Here is a 19,614-nt window from a genome sequence, read left to right as displayed (position 1 = left end):
TCACAGAAACACGAGAGCCTGCATGAAAAAATACATGGACATAAAAGAAGCTAGAGAAGTATGCCAGGACAGGAAAGTATGGCGGCAAATAGTTAATAAAAAAGTGTCAGTAGAGTGAACGACGCCTGAAACAAAGACCTTGGCTATTAATGGACCCAAGTGGGGAACCTTACTAAACGGCTTCGTGAGGTTCTTCGCTTGGGGTGATTGCTAGAGAGATTGATCAGCAACCTGGGTCGGAGCAGTGTTGCACACACTACTCCTTTCCCCTGCCGAGTGAGTCACGCCTACCCCGAAAGGGAAATGGCTTAATGGTGTAATAATAATAAATAATAATAATAATTCAACCAAAAAACGTTTATTCTGAAGAAATAAACGATAGAGTATTTTATAAAATTTTATTTTTTTTTCTCACAGTTTTTATGTTTATTTTAATAAAATTATTATTTAAATAATTAAATACCCAGCAACATTTTTTTATTAATGTACTACATATTATTTTAAAGTAAGATTTCCGGACACGTTGGATGAAAATGTTTGGATGTGTGAGTATTTGCTCTGATTGATCAGTAAAATTAATAACAATAATAATTAAAGAAAGTTATATGCGATATGAAATTGTTATATCAGTGACATTATACTCTTTTCCATGGTTTTATTACTCGCGGAATCTGAATTTTATGATTTTTGTGTCTGCCGACGTTGGTCGACGTTTTTTTGACGTACTGACGATTTAAACCGTAATAGTGGCGTATCTCTCCGACAGTAAATTTATTCACGAGTATTAAAAAAAATCAATTCGGTTGAAAATTGTAGAGTCGCCGATTATTTGCACGAACAGATCCAAAATACCCTACTATGCGGCGGTGCATGAAAAAGGGAAAATTTTGACTGTAGTTGGTCTGATTGATTTTTTATTAATAAATTAAAATTCTAGATGAATTTCTCTGAAGAAAAGCAGTTTTTCAACAAAAATTTGTGGAGATAAGTTTTCATTCGATCGGAAGATTTCGATTTGCTTTCAAAAAATAATCTAATCTCGATGTAGACAATGTACAAGTTATACACTTTTCTGAGAAAGACATTCTGATGTTCAAACTGTGTAAGAAAAAAAGTGAACAAAAAAACAAAAGTTTTAAAACTGAACAGGATTTTGAAAAAATAAGCAAGATATTCGTAATCAGGGGACTGTTTGTTATATTTTATGCTTTTTCCAATATTTTATTAAATTTTAGTAATAAACAAGTTATGAAAAGCTTTATTAAAGAAATTGTTTTATTTTTTCTGTTGAGGATTTAAAATTTTCATCTCATGTCTATTATATATTTTTTCATTTTGTGTGCGGAATGTCCGAGAAATTTGTCGACCCCTAAAAAAAGTTTAGGGTTACAATTATGCTGTTATATCTCTCTGTTCCTAAGAAAACGTAATATTTATAACTTCTACTACACTGAAAATTTTTTGGGCGAGCTGCTCCACCACATGGTAGAGCTGCAACACCAAATGCGTCGCACGCTACTCGCCTGCAACTTGGTATACATCCTCTCTCATATTGGGCACGCTGTGTGCCCACATTGGAACAGCTGTAGTTCCAACAGTATTGGTACAGTAACGTTCCGTTTAGGTAGGAGCACGTAATTCCCCGCCGAGTTTCGCGCGGATTCATATAGTTATTATTTATACTCGTGGGCAATTTCATTCTCTTTTGTGGGCTTCTGCGCTCCCAGCACACGAGAAAGTATCTGCTCGCACGTTTAGTACTACAGCTTACTTAAATGTGGTCTGTCCACTGCACCATCCATGGTGGTGGTGCTGCGTTGCTACTAACAAGTCAGCTGCTTGCTGAAATTTTTTTCAGTGCAGCGGTTGGGCATTGGAAAAGAAACATTTTTCTTCCCTTGACTTTTTTCATATCATGCGTTATTTGGCTTGAAATGTTGATTTTCGTGTGTTTGTTGAAATTTTGTAAATGCTAATACTGTGGTAAATTTTGGTTTTATAAAAAAGTCATGTGGATAAATTGTTCATCTGATTGAATACGCTGAATATCCGTACAGACAATTTTTGAATTAGAAAAAAAATCTGCAGACACACAACACACACATTCGTAAAAACCTGTTTTTTGGATTCAGGGGGCCTCAAAACGTGGACATTTGACAAAAACGAGGGGGTCAAATTTTACAGAAATCTAATACCTTGTCTTGATGAGAATGTAAAAAAGTAAATTTTTTGAAAACCTACACATGAGACGAAAAATAAATTTAAAAACATATGTTGTGATGAGAATGTCCCCACGCGGTGGGCTGATTTTTTATTGTTAATATTGTGTTTCACGATTAAAACAGAGAATACACATGCTATCAAAAAGTTATCTATTACAAATATGTAGATCTTTTTGAAATTCACAATTTTTGTTCAGTCATCTTTTTACCTATTTTGAACATTTTAACCGCAAAATGTAATTTTTTTATTTTTCATTCTTTTTTATTGTCAAAATTAAAATTTTTATTTTAAAAAAATGAAAAAGGTGTTTGAACAATCTTGTAGGGCATTGAAAACGAAACATTCTTTTTTTCTTGACTTTTTTTCATATCATGCGTTATTTAGCTTAAAATATTGATTTTCGTGTATTTTCTGAAATATTGTAAGTTCTATAACTCTATAACTCTGTTCGTCTAATAGAATACTATGAATATTTGTACAGACAATTTTTGAATTTAAAAAAAAGTGGCCTCAAAAATTTTCAAAATACGCTCACTTTTTGAATTTTCACTCAAAATGGTTGGCTAACGAACTTGACCTTTATTTTAGGACACTAAAAGAGTATACCAGAGGCCAATCCAATCTGTCAATTCTTTCGAAAGTCATCGTGCTGACAAACTAAAAATCTCCATGGAGAGACACACACACACAGAGAGAGAGAGAAAAAGACAGACACATTCGTAAAAACCTGTTTTGCGGGTTTCAGGGGGTCTCAAAACGTGGACATTTGAAAAAAATGGGAGGGGGAGGGGTCAAATTTTACAAATATCTAGTATCTTCTCTTAATGAGAATGTAAAAATGCATTTTTTTAAATCTTTGACTAAAAATTGGACAGTTTTAAGATATTACATTGAAAATTATAAAAGTAAAATGCAAAATAAGATATCTATGATTAAAAATGTGAAATTTCGACAATTTTAAGCCTTTCAAATTGAAATTGTTTATAAAAAATTAAATTTAAAATGCTTCATATTTTGGAACATTTACAAATAGAAAATAATGTAATTATTTTCTATCTCTACTCAAAAAATCTCCTGATTTTTAAAGGCTTGTATTTGACAAATTTATTTTCTAAATTTTCTACTGTTTTGAATTTATTTTGTAGACAATCAATCCACAATTATTTAATTACCAATCCTTTAAATTTTGATTGGATATTCTATGATTTCGAAGAATTTTGAAAAACCAGATAATTTTGTATGTTTAAGATTGAAACCAAGTAATTTAGAGTATTTAAATCTAAAGTAATTCCTTTGTTTCAATTGAAAAAATTTATATTGAAAGCCTTGATGGTTATATATTTAATAAATTTTTATTAAAAATGTAACTATCAAGGCTTTCAATTTAAACTTTTTCAATTGAAACAAAGGAATTAATTTTATTTTAAAAGTGCCTAAAATTTCTCATTTTCAACTTAGAATCATAAAATTGTGGAAAACTTCAAATCGAAACATTTAAGAAATAATTCAATCTAATCTTGAAAGCTTTCAAATTGAAAAAGTTGTAATTTAAAGCATTATAAAGAGAATTCATAATTATAATTGGTTTAAAATTCTACCATAATTTCATTGAAAAATATAAACATTATTGAACAATTTAAATCTAAATATTTCAAATTAATTGAATTTCGAATTAAAAGTATTCTAAAGTGAGCATGATCGCAGAAGCATTCAAGAAACAATAATTAAAAATATTATTTGATCAAGGTTAAATAATTTGAAATCTGAATCATTTAGAATAGATTAATTCAATCTTTCTTCATTCATAATTGAGTTTTGACAATAAAAATTCAAATCGGAGAAATTAAGTCGTCAAAAACTGAACAATTTTAAGTTGAAGGTGAGCAAGTAAACGATTTTAAGTGCATAAAATTCTGCAATTTTTAATCTGATGTGCATGAAAAAAAAAATAAAAAGTGCTCAAAATTAATCAATTTCCAATCATTATTTTAAATCGAATTTTCGTGGAAGCGTCTATTCCAATTTTAATCTCAAGTATTTAGTTTTCTTCAATTCAAACTACGCATAGAAACAAGGATATGGTGCAAAAAATCTCGTGCTTTTATAATTTAATTGCATCGCTGGAGTACAATTTTCTATTCCTCGGTTCTCAGATTTCAAAGCATTCCACCTGAGCCCTAATCGAATATATTACTAGCAATAATTCGTTCTTTTTCTTTAAAAATGAGAGAAGGGAATAAATTTTACTGTTCTGATTACTACTGATTGGACCTGAAATATTTTTCTCAGCTAATAGTCTCTATTCTTGTTTCAAAGAGAATGTTGAGTGAGCCCTTTATCTAGGTTCTCTCTCATTTCCTTCTTGAAACTTCAAAGCTGTTCGATTTTTTATCAATTTTTTTTCACGCATACTTGAAAAACTAGAATAGGACGTGCATATATTCGCATTCGTTATTTTTCTCCTTAGCCATTAACTTAATTTATTTCTGTTTGAACTAAAGTTGAACTGAATGGATTCGGCTATTCTAGAATCAAAAATAATCCCAGAATTGGGAACCAAACATACGTAAAAGATTTTCCTTTAAAAAAAAACATGATATTTATATTTAATCAGACTTCGAACTGTTTCCCTTATTTCCGAATTTCCTCCTTTTTAAAAAGAATTCCTCTCTTTGCTCTGTTTTTATGAATCCTTCCCTTTTATTTTTTTTCGCGAAACATAATTGTGTTGAAAAAAAATTTTATAATGTTTTTTGCAATAAAATTTTTCTTACTATTTCGTTATATTTTTTAAATATTCTTCTCAAGAAAAAGATTGATGAAACGCATGATAATGAAATAATAATAAAATTAAATGATAATGTAATAATGATACTGTAATGTCTCATCTAAATTCAATCTTTTTTTGAATTTGGTAAAAAGCGACAGTAAGAAAAAATTTAGTTACAAAAACTACTGATAAGTACTGATAAGTCTGCTGTTATATTTTTGGTTGTAAATCAATTATTTTTTAAATCGAATAATTGCTGTGAAAATTTAACTGTTTTGTTTAAAATTAATCTTTTCGGGGTGAAGACTCCACTGCTTTGATGAACATTTGTGTTTTTGGATTGATAATTAATCTTTCTTCGAAAAAAGTTTTTGGCTTAAAATTCAACTGTCTAAAATTAATTTTTTTCTTTCTTGAAAATTGATCTTTGTTTACTAAAAAATATTTATTAGTTGAAATTTTTTTGTTGTCAAAAATTTCCTCTCTTTTGGTTAAAAATGCAACTTTTGGGTTGAACATTAATCCTTTTTGATTGAAAATTGATATTTTTGGAAGAATTCAACTGTTTTTGATTAAAACATGCAAGTCTTGTTGCTATTGGTTGAAAATTAATTTTTTTTTTACTAAAAATTGAAATATTCCATTATTTTGAGAATTTACCTATTTTATAAGTTAAGCATCCATATATTATGTTAAAAATTACTCTCTTAGTGACAAATTAATCTTCTTAATTGAAAATTCATTTAGTTTCTTGAAAATTTTGTTGAAAATTCAACTTTTTGTTAAACATTCGTCACCTTTGCTTAAAAGTTTAACTACTTGGTTGTGAGTGTAACTGTTTTGTTGCAAATTAATATCTTTAACCTTAAAATTAAATTATTTGGTAAAAAATTCGTCTTTCTTGGTCAAAAATGAACTTTTTTGTTGAAAATGCATCTTTTCACGTTTAAAAGTAAACATTTTTCTAAAAAATATCAACTCTTTTGTTAAAAATGCATCTCTTTTGGTAGAAAACGTTTTTTTTGCTCGCTGAAACAAATATCATTCAAATTTGCAAATTCAATTGTATGAATTAGCTTCATTCAGAAAATATTGTCCAATTTTGAAGGCCTCGAAATCATTTTAGTTTATTTTTTGAGAGCAATGGCTGCCAATATAGGGTCGATAAGTCTTTTTATTCATTGCGTTTCGTCGAAGCCTTAAAGGTCACTTTCTTTAAGGACGGGTCCTTGTATTTGGATTCAATCCAAGAAGAAAACTTTATCGTGATGAAAAATTCGTTGGCACTTGTCCTGCCCACTCAAGATTTCTTTATCTGCGTCTGCAGAGTCAAGATAGAAACAAAACAAACTCTGGCACGAGTGCTTGGTTATAAAAAATGTAATTAACTGAATATGACTAGGATAGAAGTCATAAACGATTACTTGGCTTTAAACGAGGTTTTAAACAATTAATTGACAATGAACGAACTTCAGAAGAAATATTTTCGTGTATTTCCAATATCTGCCGCTAAAATGAAAAGATAATCATGATAAGTTTTCCTTACAAAATGTCTGACTCGATTTTATCTCATATGCCGATGATACTTGTGGGCATGATTTTAATCTGCGGGATTAAACTTTAACGAGACTTTAAGATAATTTAGTTTTTATCTGTGAAATAGTAAAAAGATTTATAATTTATCTTTAGAATTGGTAATATTGTTTATTTTTAAGGATTAATATTCATGAATAGAATAATTATGAAACGTACGTTTTAATTCGTACATTTACTTTGTAAGTGCAAAAACAAACTGTAGCAAATACAAGCGCAATCTTTAATAATGGAAAATAATGTATGTACGCTTAGTAGCATGTGTTGCTGTTCATAAACGTAATGATGCCGCAGAATAACACCACATGGGGATCCTTTACAAAGTTTATTAACAATTTTAGTATTTTACCCTAGGATTAAAGTCATAAAGTTTAGACCTGAAACCCTGCGCTGGGTAATTTAATATTCAGTTTATGTAATAAACATACAGCGAAAGCTGATTATGAAAATGTATGCTGAGATTAGTGTTAGATATTTTGAAATCCTGAGAATAATTTGTAAATAGGGAATGCGGCAACTTTAATAATTACAAGAAGATATCTATTAAATTTTTGCTTGCTATAATAAAAATGGCTGAATTTTTATTTTTTTTTGTAGGATTATTCGGATAAAAAATCACGTTAGAAAACAATTTATCATGCTATTTAGAAAGAACTTTTTGAAGATTCTTTAAGTTTAGGCGACGCAAATTTAAAAATGTTCAATTTTGCATGTCTGTGTTTGAACTAATATAATTGTTATCATTACTATTAATTTAAATGAACTTGATTTTCGGACGTTAAATAGGATTTTGAATTTGGACTTGTCAGTTTTGAAAACATAAGTAAAGAATTGTTAATTTTGAGACTTGCTTAGCTATTAAGGCTTTCATTTTAAAGTTGCACCACCTGAAAGATTTTTAATTTTAAACACAGAATTTTGAACCTTCCAGTCTAAAATTATTCAATTTTAAACACTCCAAACTTAGAGTTTATTATCAAAAGGCTATCATTATCAAATTAAAAAATGTCAAATTATTGTACAATTTTGTATTAAAAAAAATTTGAAAACGGTTCGTTTATTTTGATGACTTTTCTCAGTTTTGTAGTAAATGTTTTAAAACCTTTTCGAAAATCTTCTTTCTAGTCCAAAAGTAAGATATCCATTGCGAGAGATAAACAAACATGTGTATTTTAATCAAAAAAAGTCAAAAATGTTTATAGCTTTGTTTATTAAATAACTGATTTATGTCATCTTTTCTGTTTTTCAATGGTATATTGTATTAAAAATTTCAATGTAATGTATGCATTAAATTATTAAAATAATGTAAATTTATTATTTATTTTTTCAAATACTAAAACTTCAAATATAAAACTTTTTAATTTTTATGGATATTGAATTTAATTTGATAACAAATTGGATTTATTTGGATTTAATTGGAGACCTAGAAAAATGACCAATAATTGCTATTTTTGCAACGAGATAACTAATTTCTCGAATTGACCTTGAAAATTTAATTTCCGAATATTTCATGATCATTTAGAGAAAGGCAATTGAGATATGAGCGTGATTTTTCCAGATTTTTTGTTGTGTTCACTCCAAAATTGGCAAAATTCATAAAAGTAAAGAATTTTTGTTTAGATTTTAATGATCACATTGAATTAGGGCAATGTAATTTCACATAAAAACTGCATTTGTGTCAAATTTTTACAAAGCGTCAATAATGAAAACTTTAATATGTTTGAATCTTAAAAATAAAAATAAATCATATAAAAAGTTTTTTAAAATAGTCTAAAAAAGATATTTTAAACATCTGATGAAAGTTATACAATAATACTACAGCAAGAACTGAAGTTAAATTTTGTTGCATATAAAATTGCATAAAAATTAAAAATATTTCGGCAAAAGTTTCACTGAGGTTAGGATAATAATTCTGATCTCGTCTACGGCGTGATGCGGAAGTGAGCAAATTTCGGTAAAACATGTAGAATCAGTAACAGAAAACACGAAAAAAATGTGTTCTTACTGATATATTTCCTCTGAAATAAATTAGACTATTGCAGAGGAATTAAAACTTACTCAATACCATTTACCAAAAAGCGCAAAAAGCAACTGACAGATGGGAATCCCCGGTTCTTTCAAATTTAATGAAGATAAACGACGATAGATAGCGATGGTGTCGCAATCCTCGCTAAATCTCGGATAAAAATGGAGCGATTATAAGGCGAAAGATTATCCAGGCTGGGTTAAAAATCTAAGATTATCTTCGATTCATGTAAAGTTTATCTGGCAAGGTTAATTTTTGTTGCGCTGAATCTTTCACCTGGAATCGATGTAACCTTTATCTTTCGTTTTTTCCGTGACTGCTTTGTTTGCTTGTTAATAATTCTCCCTTTGGATCCTTAAATATTCGATTGTCAAGTATTGCCAATTATTCATATGTAAAGAAACATTATGTATGTGGAAATATTGCCTAATTCTAAGTCAAAGCATTTTATACTTCTCATATTATACTACCTTGAAAAAGGAAACTTGTAAGAAAGGCTGACCCTTCTAAATAAGGATTCGCAAGATTTTTTGGACCCTGAAAGATTTTCCGGACCCCCTCCCAAAAAAAACCTCACATAATTAATGGACGCTATCTTATATAATACTAAAATTCATAAGGGCATACAGTACGAGAATATATTAAATTAAATTGGATTTAAATATTTCTAATTATTCAATAATGTTTTTCTCACTTTACTGATCTTTGAAAAGAGGTAGAATAAAAAATAGTCCATGAAGCAATCAAATGCAACGGATCAAAAGAGAGAAGAGTCTAAAATGCATCATCCTTCATTTTCTGCGAATATTGAAAATATTTGTGATATAATTTTTAAAATGTAAAAATCTCTATATCCATAAAGTTCTCTGATCAGTTTGGTTTAGGTTACATCTCGAGAGCCCAGCGGAATGACCAAGTCCCTAAAGTTCGTAGACGTCTCGTCCGTTGGGTCTGGAAACAGCAGGACGGCAGGAAGCTGGACTGGTTGCATAGGAGTGGATAATATGGACTCTCAGCCTAACATCGCCAGAGGATCGACCAGCATCGCCTCGGGTTCTCCTTGAGAAACTTACCGTCGTTTTGCAGCAGCAATAGTGGAAGAGCTTGACATAAGCTGTCCGAAAGTGACGGTCCGCTACGCAGTAAAGAAGATTATTGACACAGGACTTTGAGAGAGCAAACCAGGCTAGAATGATGAAAACGCTGGGTTTGACTGGTCGGACGGAACTCATGCATAGCGCTACACCTAGGGGAATCCAGAATATAGCAAAGAGTAAAAAACTGTAGATGTTCGTCTTGGTGAGCTCGTAGTCCCAGGAGAAGGCAACTGGGGGTTTGTATGATCCTCTCGTAACTCGACGAACTCGAGCTACCAGTAGAATGTAAACGAAGATCGTCAGAAGAACTGGAAGTCCCACCAGAATGCTGGCACCTACAGCTTGTTCCATCGCGATTCCATCGAAGCGTTTTCTGCAAATATCTGGACCCAGATCAATAGATGATTGAAGACCCACTATTATCATGGCTGCAACCCACACCACCAGGATCGAGCCTGTCACTCTTCTTTGCGTTATTATTGCATATCTGTGGACAAATAAGTAGAGTTTTAAAGTATGACCAATCTACGACTTGTCCTCACACCTGCTTCAGGAAGAGATAGTACGCACGGTTCACCCTTTGTTGATCCCGTTGGAACTTTTAGTACATTATGAAACTATGAATACCTGAGATTGAGAGTTTCTGAGTATAGTTCGGTTTAGGGAATTCAAAGATATTATTCATGGTTCGTAAATATGGTGGTTTTCTTCAAAACTAGGTTAGTAATAATTCATGACATAAATTACTTAATGGATATAGGTCTTCCGAGTAAGAAAAAGACTAGAGGGGTACCAGTGCGCTGGTGGCGGTTCTACCTGCCGTTACTGTAAGTATAAGGGTAAAGAAAGGGTCAGACTACGTACGATCCCTTCCTGAATCAGGTATAAAAACCAGTCGTGGATCGCCCGTAATGTGTCTGGAAAAAATGTTGGCTAAAAGAAAAGTTACATGAAAATTTGAAAATTTTTCAAAACTTCCAAAATTGGTTCAAAAATTTATAATGAAATACGTCTTTAGTGAACCATGTATTTAAACACGTAAGTATTGTTTTAACAGTTTAAAATTATTTAAAGATAATATAACATTGTTTACATTCATTATAAGACTCACAAAATCTATGATATATAAGAAAGAGTAGGATATGGTGCCGGGCTTTAAATTAAGTGTTCTGTAAATTATAATTGAAATGTGATTTTGATGTGTGTATTTTTTTTGTTGAGAACCTCATATTATCCGGTTACATATGTCATTACTCAAACCCGTTTCTTAACTACGTCATTATTTGATATTAAATTTACTCCATTAGTCTTGCATTTCGGTTAGCGTACCCCATACCATGCGGCATGATGTCCCTCATATTACTTCTAATTTATTTGAATAATATGAGCATTGTTGAAAATAAAGTGTACAATATAATAATTCTTGGGAGTATAATGTATCGAAGAAAAATTATTCGAGACATGATCCACACGAAAGAAATGATTCCTCACCAATCAAAGTAAAGTATATCGTAGAACCTAGTTATAAGGGATCGTCCATATATTACGTAACACTTTTTTCTTTTGTTTATATCGTTGTGTCTTTCAAAACTTCACATCAATTTCATGCTCGTCTTTATTCAAACAAAAGAAAAACGCGTTACGTAATTTATGGACGATCCCTGACCTCTTACTCCTTAAAAATTCTATTTAGCGTGTAGATATCTGTAATTTACCTTAAAAGTTATTTTGCTTACCGAAAGGTGCCAAAGGCGCGAAAATTCTAAACAGACTTGAAGTGTGCTTGAAATGAGTAGGTTATAACCTCAAATTGTACATGCTCTTTCAAAAGACTACTCTTTCAAAAGACTAAAAAATGGAATTGCGCGGTTGAGTAAAGAGAATCCTTTTAAGTATATTTTAATAGAAATTTGTAAATAAGAATGGAAATACATTTATAACCTTATAACGACCATTTTTTATATTTGTATGTTATAATCACAAATTTCTATTCATAGTCTCTTTCAAATGAATAAAACGTTAACATGGCACTTCCCGTATTATCATTAAATATAACTGTAAATCACGTTTCGATGTTTGTCATTATCTGTATAACAATATTAAAATTGCGAGATTAACAAGATAACTAACTTTCTGGGGTTTTCTATGTTATCGATCAAATGACCGACATATTATCAAGCACTGTCGCTTTCTCCAAAACATTTTTTGGACATCATGTACCGTTTGTCATGTTGCCAGATTTGATTCATTTTAATGTATTTAGAGTGTTTATAAAAAGTGTATGATACCAGAAGTTCAAAGAAATGTTTACCTTATAACGTTTTCATTTTTCAAGTATTGAAAAATATCCTGTAAATACTTAGTTTCTGCCAAAGACCTTTCTATCTGGTTTCGCCAAAACTGTTCTTTCATAATAACTATTCTAACACGTGTTTCAAAACAAAAATTTCACCCCATTACTTTTTTTCAAACAAATAAAGTCATTTTATGCAAAAAAACTAATATTAAAATTCGCAAAAGCGGGTATTCTTTATAATTGACACTATGCCCCACACGGAAACCATACCTTTCTCTATCCTACCTATTTTACGTTTTATACCAGAACTCAGTATGACAAAACGCACTGAACATGCATTAAATTTGGCAAATTACTTAGCCATTCATGTTCGAAAACCATAGTTTTTACTTGAAAAGTATATGGCGGCGGGCCTATAAGTAATACTCAAATTAAAGAGTGGTTTGAGCGATTTAAAAATGGTCGTACTTGAGCGGAAAGTGGCCCTCGCCATGTCATGCCCGAAATTGCCAAAACACCTCTTTATGTGTGTTACCAAGAAGTTCTGAAGCGATTACGTGACACTGTAAGCAGGAAACGGCCTGGTTTCATTAAAAGTAACGACTGGGTTCATTACCATGGAAACGTACTTGCCTATTCATCGTAGCTTATTCACCAATTTCTGGCGAAAGTTGGCTTTAAATAACTTCGTCCAATTCTATACAATTCTGATTTAGCTACCTGTGATTTTTGGCTGTTTCCCAAATTAAAGTATCCTCTAAAAGGTAAATTATTTCTGAACGGAAAGAAAATAAAACGGAATGCGAAGAAGCAGCTGTAATCCATTCCGAAAGATAACTTTGAGAAGTACTTTTGGATGTGGGAGGATCGCTGGAAGAAGATTGAGGCTTTCAAAGGAGAGTAATTTGAAGGGGATAATATCGCTATTGACCAAAATTAACTCTTACTCCTGATACACCACAAGCTCGGCTAATTTCCGGACAGGCGTCGTATTATCTGAAACGCCCAATTAGCTCTTATGAAGGATTCACTGGGGCTGTATAAGAATATCTTAAGATCTCATAATATTACAAATTATGAGGGTAAAAAAATAATTCATAAATTTTTTTTACACAATATAAAAAAGTGTCACCCTAGTCAAGGCGTATATTCGTGTAGGCGTATAGGCGTGTATGCGTATAGTTTGATATAGATAACACTCTGGTATCAGGAGATTAAATAAACTTTTGTCTAACACTATTGGGAATAGAAACAAGAAACTAGAACCATAAATTATAGCAGGCACGCCACAAAACTCTATATGAGTTTCTCGTTCTATTCTCCAAGCATTAACAATAGTAGAATTTCGAGGAACCATAACGGCCTCCTTGGGAAATAAGGATTGAAACTAATATAAGAGAACACAAAAAATTTGAGTTTCGCGTACACAAAAAACACTTTTACCGTTCTGATTAAGAATATGTACAACTACATTTGGAGTGAACCGAGATATTCAGTGGAAACGTTTACATCTGTACTTTTCAACGCGTGAGTGTCATTGAAAAGAAAAGTACCGCTCTTGGGCAAAACGCACATGCTCTATTAATTAAAACAGACCAAAAATGGTTAATTTTTATTATTTGGAGGGTCAGCGGTCTAAACCTATTAACTGATATTTTTTTCGAAATTGATTTTTTTTTATTTTCTGGAACATTTTTTATAAGCAGTCAGTATACCGTAAGCGAAATGGCAAAACTCCTTTTAGTTTTTTTAAAACTGAATTTCGAAAATCGGGGTTTGTTATCTAGAGCATAGGTCCGCGGTCTAATCCTGCTAAATGCTTATGGAGTCTTATGGAAATCCGTGCTTTTTCTCACAATGGCTCAGTTTACTCGTAGAATAGGCCAGTGGGACACATGTCAGTGTGTGTGTGCAGTTAAGTATATGTGTGAGTCGAAAGTTTTTTGTGGCTACTTTCACATCGTCTTCGATGCTGTTATCTACAGATCGCTGTAAAGACGAATATGAGCGACGCGTCTCGATTAATAACACTCAGGAAATGTTTGCAATAAACTACTTTAAATTGTTGCAAGCACATCTGTGTTCGGCTTGCGATTCCAAACATTTTCACATACAAAACTTGCTCGCAGCTCGAAAAGCAACGCAGAAACATGCGAGCCAGGGAAGAAATAGAAAACCAGCGATAGAATACTGCAGATAACAGGTTTAGATAGCTGAACCCCTTGTAGATAACATATGAATAGCTTTTAATCGTATTTTTCTCTAGTGAATGCACAAAAAACATTTCATTGATTAAAATAATATTGAAACTTTCAAAATTAATAACGACTTTCCTTCGCCGTGTAAAATTTCTGAAATATCAGTTAACAGGTTTAGACCGCGGACCCTTCATTTATATGAAAAAACTGTAGATATGCTACATATAAAGCTCACAGTCATGGCGATTTCTTAGTAAGAAAACTGATATGTGCAGTGTGCGCATCCAATGTGATAACGAATTCCACAAATATGTGCATTATGCATGTGTTATTTGATATTACCTAGATGTGCTACACTTTTGTGCATTTGATTTTTCATCAGGATTTCGCGAAAATGACTGTAGATATGCTAATTAAGAAAATTTCTCGAGATTTAATTAAAATTTTTGATAAAAATTAGCATAGTTAAATTCGTCTTTTCATAACGAATCTAATGATAAATCATTTTTGATAAAAATGCAGTTGTACAGTTTCTTTATCAGGACGAAAGAGTTAATGTGTACACTAAGGTAATAAAAAAATTCGACTTTTGATTTTTTGTGATGGAGCCCCCCCCCCAATTCGTTCATTTTTTAACAAAATAAATTGCATTTTTTCAAATCAGTCATAAGTGACCCCCCCCCCTCGGGCTTTTAAAATTAACATGGGGTTTTATGTACAAAAAGTTCGGGTTTCGGAAAAAAATAAAATAAAGAAATATTTGGTATTAATTTCTGTGAATTAAAGTTCAGTCACTTCTTAAGGCATGTTTAAGGAACAATTTCCTTGAAAAGTAACTATTTTCTGAAATTAGTGACGCAGTTAATGAATTTTAAGATATATATTCTTTTTTGAGGGCAGTCCGACATTATTTAAACAATTGAAATTAATTTCTCCTTTTCATAGAAAAGATGGAGAAAGTTCTGGTTTTTTCGAATCTCTTACACTATTATTTTCTTACCTGAACGAAATCAATCTAAAAAAATAAATATATATAACGTAACTGAAATCAAATTGTTTAAAAAATGATTATTGTTAAAAAAAATGTTCTGAAATAAGAAAATACCGAATAGTGAGCGACATAGTGTAAGGGATTCTAAAAAAAAACTACAATATTCTTCAACTTTCCTATTAAAAGGTGCATGAATATGAATATAAAAATAAAAACATTTTTTTTAATATGACCCCTTTAAGTCTATTTTATAGGATGCCATACAAAGTTTTTGGCGCTCATTATGATTTTTTTTAGACTAATAAATACCAAATATTTTTAATACATACAATACTACTTTTTCCTGATAATTAGATGTTTATATAAATTGTTTGAAAATTTATTATTGTTTTTATCAAACTTCTCTTAGAATAGAGCTAGCGGTTCGCGGTTTCGTCTGTATTTTTCAACTTATAATAGTTAATTTAAGTCAACAAACGTAATTGTTTAAGCAATTTATTAATATATTAAATAAAATTGTCTTTGAATAATGCTAGAACGTTCTGTTTTTTCTGAATTAATCAACTTTTTGTCCACGTTTCACGCAAACTCAGTTAATAATTAATACGATTTAAGAAACCTATTTGTTTTTAACAAATTATTATCCTTTATAACTATCTTCTCATATAGTAACGCTAGATAGTTGTGTTTTTTTCTGAAAATTTTCACTTTTTGTCAACTTTTCACTTAGAGTGAAGTAATAATTAATGCAATTGAGCAAACTTAATTGTTTAAATAAATTATTATTGTTTATAACTATCTTCTCTCAGATAATTTGTAGAAAGTTGAAGTTTCTTCTGGAATTTTTCATTTTTTTAACCCTTTTACGTATGAAAGAAAAAATGTAAATAGCAATAAATTGTTAAAACAATTATTTTTGTTATCTGGCATTAATTTTTATCTCGCTCTAATTGAAAATTGGAGATAAAGTTGAACATCTCAGAAACAACCGCAACTTTCTACTTTATTCAAAGACAATATTATTAAAAAAATATAATAAATTGTTCAAACAATTATTTTGTTCATTGAAATTAATTATTACCCCACTCTTATTCAAGAATTAAAATAACTGCCAAAATTCGGAAAAAAACCGCAACCTTCTAATTGTATTCCAAGAGAAGATTGCTAAAAACAATGATAAATTGTTTAATCAATTTATATAAACACCTAATTATTAGTCGAAAATATTAATTTATGTATTGTGAACAATTTTTATCAAAACAAGCGCAAGAAAATCAGAATCAGAGCCAAAAACTTGCAAAATCCAATTTTCCACTTATGGGTTTGTTTGGGACCCCATAAAAAAGGTTTATGGAGGCAATATTTCAAAACTATGTTTTGATTCGTCTTCAATGGTTAATTTTAAGCATGATTTAAAGACAATTTTATTCAAAATATTACTAAATTGTTTAAACATTACGTGTATTAATTTGAGCTGACTATTAAATCGCTGTGATTAAGAAGCTGAAAATAAGTTGAAAAATGCAGACAAAACCGCGACTTTCTAATTGTTTTCCAACAGAAAAATGCTTAAGAAAAAAACTCGCAAAACTCAATTTTTTATTTCTGGGGCATTTTTTGGAACTTTATAAAACAGATTTATCGGAGTGACAATTAAAAAATAAGTTCTGATTTGTACCTGCTTACTCATGCCGATTCAGAATAAAATTTACAAAAACGTGCAATAATTTTTTTGTTGGTTTCAACAGATTTCTGGGCGACATGCATGAAAATTTAAAAAAAAATCCATTGCATTTTTGGATCTCCCTAGGTTACACAAGTCGTTTTCGACATTTACTAAAATTGAACTAAATTTCGGTATGTAATAAACTCGACACAATAATAAATAGATGAAATGAAATTGGGGCAAGTGGATGGGTATTCACTTTTTGAAATAAAGTCTAAAAAGGAATTTGAATTAGTTTTTGTTTCTTTAAATATAATCTCTATCTGACCCTCTTTTGTATTATAAAGCAAAAACATATATTTAATTCACAAAATACTATTTATCACCTCTTAAAGTGTGAGCGACTTTAATCTACTATATGGGGCTAAGTCACTCACTTATAAAAAAGGTAAAACAAAGTGCTTGTGAGGAAAACTTCACAGAATAAGTAATTATTTATAGGCGTTTTAATCATTTTAAAGCAAATAAAGTTACTCAAACTTAGAACAACGTAAAATAATCTGCTTATTGTCACTTGGAACTCAACCAGATTTATTTTTAACCTGACGTATAAATAAGTAAGGCATACATATATTACGTATTACAAGGTATTTTGATCTCTTAAACGAAGTCATTATCAAGGGAAACAATTTTTCGCTTGGGTTATCATAAATTCCTATGAGCATAGAAACGAAAGTTCTTTAAACAAATCTTTCTTCAGGACGAAAAATATATTTTATACATTCGAAAATTTGCACAAATCTTATTCGGTAGCTAGATAATATGATCCATTGAACGAATTTTCACAAAATTCTGTAATTTAAGTTTTTGAAGAATTTTTTTTTACACAGCCTAACCAAATTTCCAAAACTGAGAATCTTCTTCAAATGCACTTTTTATTCGTTTAGCACTAAACAATGGGGTGGTCCAAAAAATTTTTTTTTCGAATTTTTATGCAAAATGCCCGAAAATTTGTTCGAATCCACATAAAAATAAACGCATTTTGTTTTGTTTTGAGAAAAAAATATTCAGAGGTGGCGCAACCCCCATGAAGTTTAACACGTATTTCCCATAAGAAAAAAAGACGTTTTTGTAAATTTTATTCAGAATTCTCAATATTAGGTGAATCGAGTTCGAAATTCACCATTTTTCTTCATAATTAGTCACAGAATGCAAGTAAAATATGACTTTTCAAATCACTCCCATAAGTTTGTTTTATAGGGTCCCAAAAACCCCCATGAGTGAAAAAATGAGTTTTTTGAGTTTTTGGCGCTAATTCTGATTCTTTTTCGGTTTTTTAATGCGCATTGTTTCAAATACATGAAATACTACTCCACACTAATAATTAGATGTTTATTTAAATTTTTAAAACAATTTATTATTGTTTTTAGCAACATTCTCTTAGAAAAGGGTTAGAAAGTTAAGGTTTTTTCTGTATTTTTTAACCTATTTTCAACGCTTCAGTTAGAGTGAAGTGATAATCAATTAAAGTTAACAAAAAGAATTGTTTAAACAATTTGTCATTAATTATAACAATATTCTCTAAGAATAATGATACAAAGTTGCTGTTTTTTCTGAAATTTGTAACCTTTTGCCCACTTTTCACTTGATGTAAGTTATTATTTAATTTAACAAAAATAATTGTTTTAACAAATTATTATTGTTTATGGCTATCAAAAAAAGGAAGGGATTGTTAAAAATATTATTCTCTCCAATGTTTATTTATTATTTGTTCACAGCTAAAAAGGTAAAGCAAAGTTAAAGATTTCAGAAAAAACCACAACTTTCTAGCACTTATCTAAGAGAAAATAGTTATAAACAATAATAATTTGTTTAAATAAGAATCTTTGTTCACTCGCATTAATTATTACCTCACTAAGTGAAAAGTGAACAAAAATCTTAAGAGTTTAGAAGAAACCGCAACTTTTTAACTCTAATTTGAGAGAAGATAGCCATAAACGATAGTGATTTGTTTAAACAATTATTTTTGTTAAATTAAATATTAACTTACGTCGAGTGAAAAGTGGACAAAAAGTTAAAAATTTCAGAAAAAAACCACAACTTACTATCATTAAGCAAAGAAAATATTATTAGCAATGATAATAAATTGTTTAAACAATTATTTTGTTAAAATGAATCAATTATTACTTAACTCTAATTGAAAAGTGATAAAAAGTTAAAATTTTCAGGAATTACTCGCAACTATGTAGCATTAATCTAGAAGAAGATAGCTATAAACATTAACAGTTTGTTTAAACAATTAGTTTTGCTAAATTAAATAAAATAATTACTTACTTTAAATGAAAAGTGAACTAAGTGTTGAAAATTTCAGAAAAAACCGCAACTTTGTAACATTATTCTAAGAGAATATTGTTATAATTAATAACAAATTGTTTAAACAATTATTTTTGTTAACTTTAATTGATTATTACCTCGCTCTAACTGAAACGTTGAAAATAAGTTGAAAAATTCAGAAAAAACCTTCACTTTCTAACCTTTTTCTAAGAGAAAGTTGCTAAAAACAATAATAAATTATTTGAACAATTTAAATAAACATCTAATTATCAAAATAAAGTAGTATTTTATGTATTTGAAACAGTATGCGTTAAAAAACTGAAAAAAAAATCATAATTAGCCCCAAAAACTCGAAAAACCCATTTTTTCACTTATGGGGTTTTTTTTGGACCCTATAAAACAGACTTGGGGGGGGGGGGG

General features: G+C 30.1%; 1 protein-coding gene and 1 long non-coding RNA gene across 2 annotated transcripts in view; one reads left to right on the top strand and one right to left on the bottom strand.

The window, feature by feature from the left end:
* LOC117176014 overlaps window positions 1-11,295 on the top strand; it is a 63,871-nt gene extending 52,576 nt beyond the window's left edge. The window contains exon 3 of the long non-coding RNA XR_004467564.1: window positions 9,487-11,295. This is a non-coding gene — a long non-coding RNA (uncharacterized LOC117176014). The remainder of the gene's footprint in view (window positions 1-9,486) is intronic.
* Window positions 9,533-19,614, bottom strand: part of LOC117176011 (adenosine receptor A1-like) — a 52,992-nt gene continuing 42,910 nt past the window's right edge. The window contains exon 3 of the mRNA XM_033365957.1: window positions 9,533-10,196. Within this exon, the coding sequence (XP_033221848.1) occupies window positions 9,533-10,196 (664 nt within the window). The remainder of the gene's footprint in view (window positions 10,197-19,614) is intronic.

Source organism: Belonocnema kinseyi, chromosome 7 (assembly GCF_010883055.1).
Source record: "Belonocnema kinseyi isolate 2016_QV_RU_SX_M_011 chromosome 7, B_treatae_v1, whole genome shotgun sequence".
NCBI classification, from domain to species: Eukaryota; Metazoa; Arthropoda; class Insecta; order Hymenoptera; family Cynipidae; genus Belonocnema; species Belonocnema kinseyi.
Note: the sequence above shows the minus strand (reverse complement) of the source record. Positions and strands in the feature narration are given on the sequence as shown.